The 11,490-nt window shown below is 41.2% G+C and overlaps 1 protein-coding gene across 11 annotated transcripts in view; it reads left to right on the plus strand.

The window, feature by feature from the left end:
* MYCBP2 (MYC binding protein 2) overlaps positions 1-4,725 on the plus strand; it is a 173,311-nt gene extending 168,586 nt beyond the window's left edge. For all 11 annotated transcript variants that reach the window (XM_084226535.1, XM_084226539.1, XM_084226540.1 and 8 more), the window contains 6 exons: positions 119-307; positions 810-917; positions 1,943-2,152; positions 2,700-2,807; positions 3,011-3,176; positions 3,929-4,725. In XM_084226535.1, coding sequence (XP_084082661.1) covers positions 119-307; positions 810-917; positions 1,943-2,152; positions 2,700-2,807; positions 3,011-3,176; positions 3,929-4,044 — 897 coding nt within the window. In that variant the 3' untranslated portion in view covers positions 4,045-4,725. The remainder of the gene's footprint in view (positions 1-118; positions 308-809; positions 918-1,942; positions 2,153-2,699; positions 2,808-3,010; positions 3,177-3,928) is intronic.
* Positions 4,726-11,490: the final 6,765 nt, after the last annotated feature.

Raw genomic sequence — 11,490 nt, forward strand, 5'->3', positions numbered from 1 at the left:
AAGCGACACTGTCAGAACACTCAATGTTCTGACAGTGGAAGAGGTGATTAACTCTCTACTGTACATTTGTTTAGGAGTAGCCAAAAGGTGATTAACTCTCTACTATACATTTGTTTAGGAGTACGCCAAGATTGCCTGCAGCAAGACACACCCCTGCGGTCACCCCTGCGGAGGCGTGAAGAACGAAGAGCACTGTTTGCCCTGCCTGCATGGCTGCGATAAAAACGCTACCACTCTGAAACAAGATGCTGATGACATGTGCATGATCTGCTTTACTGAAGCACTTTCAGCAGCACCAGCTATCCAGGTTTTTTGTTTGTTTGTTTTTTCCCCTTTTAAGAGATTACTATTATGATGGTAATGCGTAGTATGAAGGAAGTGGAAATATAAAGTCTTTCAAATTATGCTCTTCAAAATTTGAAAACAGACACTGTAACAATAGTTGAGCTACTTAAAGTTTTTTTTTTTGTCTGTCATTCTATTTCAAGAAAGCAGATTGGATCAATTCAGTTTGCTATGTCTATTTTTTTAATAGACATGGTATTTTATAAAGGAATAAAACAACTGAGGTAATTAGGTGACATAATTCACATGTATTTCATACATCCATAGGTGATGTTGGCATGGTTATGATTTTAATGCCCATTTTATGTTCTTTCTTGTTGTTAAGACGGAAATAGAGGTCTTCTAGGATTTCAAATAAATTAATACTGGAATTGATATATGTTGCCACTTAAAAGCAAATAACTGCCTCTACTTTAGTGGTTAATGTAACTTCAATATTCACTTACACTTACTCTTTTCTAAAGCTGGACTGCAGCCATGTTTTCCATTTGCAATGCTGTCAACGAGTACTAGAAAACAGATGGCTTGGCCCAAGGATAACTTTTGGGTTTATGTCCTGCCCAATTTGCAAGGTAAATTAGCTATGTGCCTGCTAAAGTCAAGAAACTTACCTGATACTTTCATTTTTAAAATTTTTTTCTTTTTTTCTTTTCTTTTTGTTGCTACTGTATTGCTTGGTACAGTATAAATTAGTTGTACATGACTTGTTTTCTTAATTCCACATGTTGCTATAGAAAGACTAGCATTGATGCATCTTTTTACTTTCTTCTACTGTTCCCTGATGTGTCCTCTTAAAAAGAAAGAATAGGTCAGACATTCTCTTAATATTGTTTCATTCTTACCAACATCAGCTTTCAAATTCCCAGTATTTAGTGGTAGTGGGGAGGGCAAGAGGTAATCTTAAAGCACACTATCTTGAAACAGGAATTCTCCATTTTACTAACTGCTTTTAAAGCAGCTTTTTGCTTTTTAGTCTGAGGACAGAGCCAAAGAATACATGTACTTAGTTCAGCTAAGTTGCTAACAATTCTTCTTGTACTCTAAAAAATTGCTGTAAGCAAAAGCGCATGATAGCTGCTGGAAAGAAGAACGCCTTACACCACCCTACAGATTTGAAATTTGGGAATAGTCAGCCAGCCATTCTGCATGCTGTGGTTCTTCTGTCATGTTGTGTTTTGGTAATTAATGGCAGTAGCTTGTGGTCACTAATTGATAAAGAACTGCCATAGTGGACTATCAGTCCTTATGCTTACTTGCTGAGCAGTAAGCCAAAAAGGACCAAAATTACAGAAAATACACAATGAGAATATTCCTGTGCTGTGGTGAATATTTCATATACTCTTCACCACCTCCCTGGCTGTTAGTCTCTTGGAAGGATTGATGTTTCCCATGTCACAACAGGCCATAGAGAAAGCATTCATGGATACCATTTTTACAGTGAGTATGTTCTGTGTCAGCTGTTTTTTGAAATGCCCATTGCCCAGGCCTGTATGTTTTTATGGCATCTCTCGTGCTATTTGTGCCTGACTAACACAAATCATCATAGCTGTTGGGATAAAGATGCACGATACTTTAATCAGCTTTGTTTTTATTTCAGAACAAAATCAATCACACAGTATTAAAGGATTTGCTTGATCCAATCAAAGAACTCTATGAAGATGTAAGGAGAAAAGCGCTAATGAGGTTGGAGTATGAAGGGCTGCACAAGAGTGAGGCCATCACAACGCCAGGTGTTAGATTTTATAATGACCCAGCTGGCTATGCTATGAACAGATATGCTTATTATGTTTGCTACAAGTGCAAAAAGGTATGGTGGTATTTATTAAATGGATGTTACCATTTCACAAGTAATTCCTTAAAACAGAACCTTTGTTTAATACATTGTGTATGGAGCGGAAAGGCGGGAAAAGATGTTGTTTATAGAATCATAATTTAAAAAATCAAGTGTTGGGCTATGAGATGTACATAGTATCTTAGCTAGTAAAGCTCAAGCGTGTATACAGAGCAGCTCAGAAACCAAAAGGACTTCGAGTCAATGGCCACTTACAAGAAGGTGCAGTACCTGTTCACCTCAAGCTGCTGCTTAATTCTGACATAAGGTTCCATACCCTGCTGGCATAGAGCAGGGTATGTTGCAGTTTTTGGTCTTGTTCATCCTGAGACTGAGGGACGTTTTCTGAGTGCCTCCAAACCATGTACCTACAGAGTCAAGAGAGCTCAGAATAGTGGAGGGCACTGAAATGGCAGTCATTTGTCATATTCCCCTTACAAATGGAATTGGTTAAACTGAAAAGGATAGTTAAAAGAATAATTGTCTCTGGTTTAACATCCAATCATCTCTATATGCAATTAAGGCATATTTTGGTGGTGAAGCTCGTTGTGATGCTGAGGCTGGACAAGGAGATGATTACGATCCAAGAGAACTTATTTGTGGTGCCTGCTCTGATGTTTCAAGGGCTCAGGTGAGTAAATAATTTCTAATCATGTTTTTATTTCATTCTGAAACTCTGAATACCTGATGTACAATAATTCACAGCCATTTGTAATTACATGTATTGAACAATATTGTATACCATTAATATATTCTACAGGATGTAGAAGTGAGATGTTGGGATTGTTAGAACATGGCTGCTTCACTGACTGGTGCTTGCTTTCCTTTGTTCAGATGTGTCCCAAACACGGTACAGATTTCTTAGAGTACAAATGCCGCTACTGCTGTTCAGTTGCTGTTTTTTTCTGTTTTGGGACAACACATTTTTGCAATGCTTGCCATGATGATTTCCAAAGAATGACAAGCATCCCTAAAGAAGAGCTCCCACACTGTCCTGCAGGTAGGATTTTGACAAAGCAAATTTACCACACTCAATTCTGAAATAAGTTACAAGTTCTAATTGATATTAGCTTTTCTTGGTGATATCGTTTTGGTTTTCTGGCAATGTCATTGCACTGGTCATTTAAACATTAGGAACTTTGATAGAGAAAGACGTTTCAACTCCCCTATCCCAGGTCAGGCTCCAGATGTAGAATGGTGTGTAAAATGGCATATTGATAAAATTGACACATTATTAAGTGATGTATGTGTAGTTAGGTAGCCATTATCTGCAAACTGTTACCCCAATGCCTTAATTACTAAGTTCATGTGCTGTATATTGATTTTATATTAGTAAATGATTGGGTGTTAAAAATGTGATCTTTTCATTAAGATATTTACATAAAATAAATAAACAAATAAATTACAATTCATGCCTTAGAATTTTTGTTTACTGCAGAATGTTACTCTTGTTCATTATTCAACTTTTCTCTTGTGCAAATTTCTTCCACATTATGAATGAGATAAAACTTCCTTAAGTGACTGTCTATAAACATCTTGCCTTTTTTAATTTGAATTTGATTGGTTACAATTAAATGGCAGTTTGATCTTTTTTTTTCTCTTCAGATATCAAGTCAACATTTGAACAAGATGTATTGCCTTCATTTAGTTTGGGGTTCTTTTGGAGGAAATGTAATACATGCTTGTTTACATCATCCGCAAGCATTAATCTGTTCTTTTCTTTTTTTTCCCTTATCCTTGTATTCACTGTAGGTCCCAAAGGTAAACAACTTGAAGGAACAGAATGTCCACTTCATGTTGTCCATCCACCCACTGGTGAAGAATTTGCTCTGGGTTGTGGGGTTTGCAGAAATGCACACACTTTTTAGAATAGCAATTTTTTTTAACCAGAGCAAAACAGGTGCCCTCATCCCTCAAGTGTCCTGAAAACAAAGTCCAGCTGGGATGAGGATGGGACCATTCCATAACCCAGGTAAAAGGAACAATTTACAGTGCAAGAAGGATGCCAAATACCATGTACATAATTCTTGCTGTGAGATATTGACATTTTTTGAACTGAGACATCAAAATTTGTGAGGTGTTTGCATGTGGCCATTACAGTCATCGGCTAGGAAACATTGGACATTTACAAATAAACAATTGTTATTAAAGGATCTGTGTGTCTGTGGACTATGAATGATGCTGGCTTTCAGGAGAAAGAAAAAAATATTGATTATTGTATACTGACTTTTTGTAATCTTGTACAATTGTAACTCATCACAAGTGGGGATGGGAAAGAGGAATATTCTGGTTTATTTCCTAGACTGTTATAAAAAAATGTGTTAGGAAGGCATAAATGTAACAAGTATCACCCTGTATATAAAGGTATCAATGTTTGTCCTGTATAAGAAATATTAAATTACAACAGCAGTTTCATTTAAACTTCTGGGTTATGTTTGAGCCTGAAATTTTAATGAAGTGCAATACTGAGTGTGCCTCATATCTTGCAGCTGTAAACATAACGGAATGTACATGTCAATAAAGCCACTGTACATTTTTATACAGTGAAAGTCTAACAAATGTGTAAGCCTCCATTTTCAGAAACAGTCTTAAAACAGAGTGGGGAACGTGGGGAGGGAAGGGGAAGAAGAGAGATGTCCTATAATTATTTCAGCAGACTCTTGAAAAGTAGGAAAGTTTTTGGGTAAACTGGTGGTTATGGAAGTCCTTAAGACATGAAAAGCACTGCTCCATTTCTCAACAGAAAAGTTGGATAAATGTTCTAGCATCCATTTGAAGAATTGTATTTCCATTTCAATTACCAACAGTGTTTTAAAACACAAAAGAAGACTGCATTTTAAATTATTTTTGATCAGTTTTATTTTACTGAAGACTCTTAATCACTCCCCCTTTTAAGACAAACAACTTTTTGCATTTCAAAATGTTCATTTCATAAAGTCCTCTGCACCTGCATAATGAATGCAGAATATAACTTCAAGTAAAAACTTCTATTTGTAAGATTTTCTCTTTGGATTTCTTTTCTTAGATGTGTTCAAATCCCTTTCTAGCATTTCTGTCTTGAATCTGATGAAAAGTGTGTTACTGCCTTTTACATTTAAGATATTGGTAGATGGCATCCACACCAGACAATCTTGATGAGACTGGAACCACAGGATCCATCTTTCCTAACTTCAGACATCTGGAATCACAGAATCACAGGTTAGCATTGGAAGAGACTTCTGGAGATCATCTTGTCCTACCCCGCTGCTAAAACAGGTTTACCTAGAGCAGCATATATACCTGCACTTTGAAATAATTCTGAATAGTCCACACACCTGTGAAGTACAATTGATCTTATTCACTGTAGCTCTGCTGAGGGATCAGGACAGGCTAGATCAGTGGGCCAAGGCTGGTTGTGTGAGGTTCAACAAGGCCAAGTGCTGGATCCTGCACTTGGGTCACAGCCACCCCGTGCAGGGCTACAGGCTGGGAGAAGGGCTGGAAAGCTGCCCAGCAGCAAAGGACCTGGGGGTGCTGCTCAACAGCAACTGAGCATGAGCCAGCATGGGCCCAGGTGGCCAAGAAAGCCCATGGCCTCTGGCCTGCGTCAAAAATAGTGTGGCCAGCAGGGCCAGGGAAGTGATTGTCCCTGTATTGGGTGTCTGACCCATTGCCATTTTTAGAAAATTGGAGTGTAGCACCATCCTTACAAATTCTATTTTTGAATTTTTCAGCCTTCTCTTTAATTTCAGATTAATATGAGTATTAATTTAGGAAATTGAGATTATGGTGTGGAAGGGACATGACGCTGTTCGTGTTTATTTAAAATTGATAGAGTGAGGGATAGGCAGTACTGCAGAAGTGTTTCTCTCACACACAGCTGACCATCCCCTATCACCACTCCATGGAGGCAGCACAGCCACGTGTGAGCATCAGGCTCTTGCACAGAGCTCAGCTCCTCACGTAACGGTTGAACCTTGGCCACGCTGCTCCCACACTGTCTCAGACATTCACGTCACCACATCCCCCCACGCCGATCTCTGTCGGTGATTATAGCAGATGCCAGCACAGGCTGCTAATCAGATCAGTCCTCAATAAGATTGCTGTATGCCTTTCCAGCAGTCTCACATGTTTTTCTGTCAGCTGTTGATCCACTGCCCACGCAATGGAAATAGTCAGTTCTCGTTTGTACCACCCTGTTTGCCACAGCCCACCACACTCAGCTAATTTATACCAAACTCAGCTCCTGGCCAAGGCGAGGCCTCAGTGCTCACACTTGGATTGTTAGTTTAAAAATAGCTTAAACTTTTATGGGTGTATCCACCCACTGAACACAATGTGAACAGTAAAAGTTAATAAGATACAGCTAATTAACATGTCATCATCAAGGCCAAATAAGCTTGGTCCTTACAAAACAGGTTTTGCCAATTCCGTCATACTAGGCTCATGTTTCACCCAGACAGAGGCTTAGCTAGGGAATTTCAGACCCACCCAGTCATTCAGGATAGAACTCAAACTTTGCAGGGCTTTTCCACAGCCCTCAGTGAGCCATGTCTCACATTGCAGGTGCCAGAGTGCAGTGGTTGAAGGGCAGATGCCTTGGCCCTCAGCCCAAGGTGCACTGGAAGGGCTGCGCTGTCACAGCCCCCACTCTCACTGATGGGGTGTGGTAGTGAGCTTGTGCTGTCAAGCATTCCAGGATCTGGGTGATCAGGCATTCCACAGAGATGCAGCCAAATGCAGAACAGCACACTGATTGCACAGCACCAGATGCAATGGGGACTGTGATTATTATTGATAATCACCCAAAGATGTTCACTGCCAGCTAGTCCAGGGAGTTTTCTCAGGTAATACCCATCTCTGCAGTCTCTTGGGATTCAGGAGATGTTCTCTGCTCTTGCCTCAGTGTTACAGGCTGTGGGCTGCTCATTGAAATATAATCTCTTTGGATGTACCAAGTTTCTGTGTACCTGAAAGGGGATTTGGACACAAACCTTGGATGGGTACTTGAGGCAGTGCTTTGGGTCATGCACTGAGCAGCACACAAAGTGTCCTTTGCTACTGCCATCTGTGATATTGCTTCTGTACTCCCACTCATTTCTGCATCCCAGGTGATTCAAGCATATTTAGCCCATGTTAGGTCTCAGCTAATCTAGTATTTCCACCTCCCTGTCTGTTCACTCAGTAACTCCTTTCCTGAATATGACTCTGTATACATCCTCCCCTGCACAGTTTACCTTTTCTGCTCACTCAGCTGCCCTGGAGAGCATTCCCACTCCACCCAGCCCCTTTCCTAGGTCTCACCTCTGCCGAGTACTCTGCCAGAACAGCCATTAGAGGAAGGAACAATGCTATTAAGTATGCTGGCACACAAAGAGAATGCATACTCCACAGTGGCCATGTGGGCAGCAGTATAACATCACTTTAAGCCAGAGATTCAGGTGGTTCGGTGTGAATGGGGTATGATCTACTACTAGCATCACGATCCTAATGCCAATTCCTAACAAAGATACTTGGAAACCTGGCTCGAGGACCTGAACAACAACTTTTTAAAAGCATTTGCCTGAGGGCAGGTTGTATCAGTGGACTCTGTTACAAAGCAGTAATTGCAATGGGATGATCCAAGCTACAGGGTAAACACAGCTCTCTCTCCACAGATTCTGCTCAAGTGGACATAACATATGTAAGATTATACGCTGGGTTTGCATCCATCTCTGTCTCCCTTTTCTCCAATACAAACAGAATTTGAGCAATAACTTCCAGCTGTTACTCATAAAATTGTTGTCTCTATTTCTACATCTTTGGCTTTTTCCACTCCTAGTGGGTTGTGGAATGGCCTAGGTTCATAAATCTTTATTTCCCTCGTGATGGAGGCTGGGCATAACTATGTACCTTCCACCAAGTAAATCCTAAATTTTGGCACACCCTGAGTGCCTTACTGCTGACTGAATTTGACCTTTCCCATGAATAGGTGCCCACTGGCAGGACTTCGGATCTGTTCATCCAACACTCTCATGCAATCGAGAAACTGGTGAATAACTTCTGGGTTTTGCCTCCAGTGCTAGGATACAAGAGTTAGAAACAAGCCATGTTTGGAACCCAGCTTCAGGGTGCCCTTGCAGGACACATTTCACATCACACATAAGGTACCCTCCTTCCATGCCTTGGTACCAAGGCCAATCCTAATACAAATGCCAGCCCCCTCCTAGAAATAAGTCTTTTTGGGAATTCTTACCACTGTGGCTTGCTAATCATATTAACCCCTCATCCACTGGCAGAGTCAGCTGAACTGATTTGCAAGGAGCTACACAAAGCACAGAGAAAATCCTTGTAAACCAAACTCCTCTAGCAGGATGCTGTTAGATCAACCCATCAATGAGCTGGCACTGCCCTTTCCAGCAGCATTGCTCTGTCTATGGCTCACCCCGTGGCAAAGATGAGGTGCTGTCTGTGCTGCTGGGCACAGCTCAGCCCACTCTGCCCGTTCGTATGGCAGTCCTAGCCAAGGCCATGCCACGAGACTCCCCTGTCAGAGGGGCTCCAGCAAACAGCAGCTTTTACTGTGTTACCTAACAAAATAGAGTGGTACAACAGCTTTTACCCAGGAAGCAACCATGGGAGCCATTCATCTGGAAAGAATTACTAGAGCCTCTAGAGACAGAAACAATATTTAGACAGTGAGGAACCTTTTAAAAGAATTATGTCCAGCTTCTACTGAACCATGAGCAACAACATCAGGTAAACAGCGTGTTGCAGGCAACACTCTGTCCTGCTGTTGCTCATCCTTAGTTTTATCTTTGTATTTTTCTGTGGCCATGAGGCCTTAAATTGAGGCCCACCAGTTTAAATACCATTTTATTTGCAGCTACTGTTAAAAAAAAAAAAGAAGCTGAGTTACAGCTCCTGTTCTGTAAGGTCTTGCTTGTGATGGATAGAACATACTTATTTTAGCAGTCCATAATACCACATTCTAACAGTGTAAGAAAGTCCCTCACCACATAAAATCTTCCTGTATAGACATGTTGAGAAAATAAAACCAGGAAGTTTCCCTAATGATATTCATTACTGAAAAACATTCACTTCTTTTGGTATTGATAATTAATAGGTTCAGTTTTCCTCTGTATTTTCTTTTTCAGCACAATCTGCTGAGAAATAAGATTGTCACAGACACTCTAGATCAGGTCTTTCAGCCACTACTCATCACATTAATATTCCCCACATTTTTCAGAACTTCTGTTTTCATTAAATCAGAGTGGGCTACTCATGCCCTGCAAGCCTGACATACTTTCATCATAGCTGGATCTGGTCTGCTGTGGTTACTTAACTCTCTTCCAGCTGCTTCTGTGATTTTCCCCTTTGCATTCTTATCCTAGCCAAATGCAAGCCAGGCTTATCAGGGTGGAGTACAGTTCCTTGCTTCAGAGCTACTTGAATATGGTCAGAAAATCAGCACAGTAGACTTTCAGTGCTAAAGGGTGCAGCATTTATAATCAAGACCTGGCATTTGAAATGTTGCTGAGGCTTCATCAGGCAGGCAGTCTGCCTGCTGAAATGAGGTGTTCTGTGCAACCTCAGCCTGTGGTGGTGAGATCCCCTGTTAGACACTGAGATTTCACTGGCTATGTCTTGGGTTTTGTGCCTGTGGGCTGTTCCTCATCTTCATATGGTGACAGTGAGGGCTGCTTCACATCTCTAAGTGAGTGATTCTCCCATCAGAAAAACTGAAACTTCAGAGAGCTTCTTCTCTTTTGAAAAAATAAAAAGTTACAATGCAGTTTCCTTAATAGTCTCATTTTCTCAAAGCAGGGCTCAGAACAGGCCATGGCCTTTTTCTGTTACTACTGAAAGCATACACCAAAAAAATCATTAAAAATATTCCTCTCTCAAGAACCCACCTGCTGTTAGTTAAGTGATTGTAAGGCAGAGAGACTACTGAATGCAGACACACAGAGGTGTCTGAGTTACTGACTAAAGCTCCAAAGTGCCCAGCCACCACTGGCAACAACATGGCAACAACACAGACCAGCCCAGACCCGTGGATGTTCTTTGAACCTTTACTGCTTGGCCCCTTCTTAACCTGCTGCCGCCCATCTCAGTGCCAGCTACCTCAGTCCAAGAGCTCTGCAGGGCTTTGTCTGCCAGCTAAACCAGAGCCAGCCCTGGGGGTCACCAGGAGCCCACACCACCAGCTGCCCACAGGTTTTCTTTCATGCAGCTCTGATAAACTGCCCGGTTCTTGTGCTTTGCCCACAGACACCACAGACATTTCTGTCAGTGCTCTGCACCATGTCCAGGGCCTGGGTTGGGCCCAAGGACAGAGCTGCAGCTGCCTTTCTGGCTGAGTTTAGCTGCTATGTCCCCAAACAGTGTCATGCTGGGAGTGCTTTCTGCACTTGTTCTCCTCTCCTACACACACAAAGGGTGCCTACAACTTACACAAGCGGCTACAACAAAGCAAAGAAGGGCACAGGCAGTGAGCCAAACTTTGTTTACTCCGAAGATAAGGCAGCAAATTGTAACTGCTCGGCACTGTAAGAAGTCCCTCCCAGTAAGTCAATACAGTGAAACTCAGATAATGTGAGGGTTTTAAAGTAGTGTTGCCTTAAAAATAATGAAATTGCAGCTGTTATATCTCCCAAGACTTCTACACAAACTCAGAAAATATTTGTTTTGGTCAAAAGATGTTTTTTTGTTTTAGTTTGTTTGGTTTTTTTTCTGCAGACACCAGAACTTGATCAGAGCATAAATCTTGATGAAAATATATTTTTACTGACTTCACATGACATTGCTCAGTTACATCACATCATAATGCACATAATGCTGCCTTAAAACACTAAGAGAGGTGACCAGGAGAAGCAGCAGCTGCTTGCTCTGTATTTGTTGATAAAAAATAGATCCTTCTCCCCACAGACTGGCCCAGGTCTAGTTCCAGCCTTTGCAGTCTGACTTTGCCTCCCACATCTCCAGCAGTTTGCAAGTTTCATACTTGCAAATATGACTTGTCTTTACTAGAAACTGTAATTGGGGGCTGTTATCTTCCCACCATTAGAAACCAACTCTGAACTGGAACACAAGGGCTGAAAAGGGAATTCCTAAGCAGTGAGTATGGAAGACCTGGAACATTTCCAGATGGGGACGGCAAAACAGTTATTGCAGGTTTCTTGACAGTATTGGCTTCATCCATAAACACATCTCATTACCTACCAAGGTTTATACAGCTGTCTCATATAACTGAGCAAATTATACAGTCACATATTTGCTATTACAAGGTTGTCTAAGATACTCATTAATCTGCTCAAGGTAAGGTGATAACTCACCTCTTATTTCCATATTTT

This window comes from Fringilla coelebs (genome assembly GCF_963513975.1).
Source record: "Fringilla coelebs genome assembly, chromosome: 2".
NCBI classification, from domain to species: domain Eukaryota; kingdom Metazoa; phylum Chordata; class Aves; order Passeriformes; family Fringillidae; genus Fringilla; species Fringilla coelebs.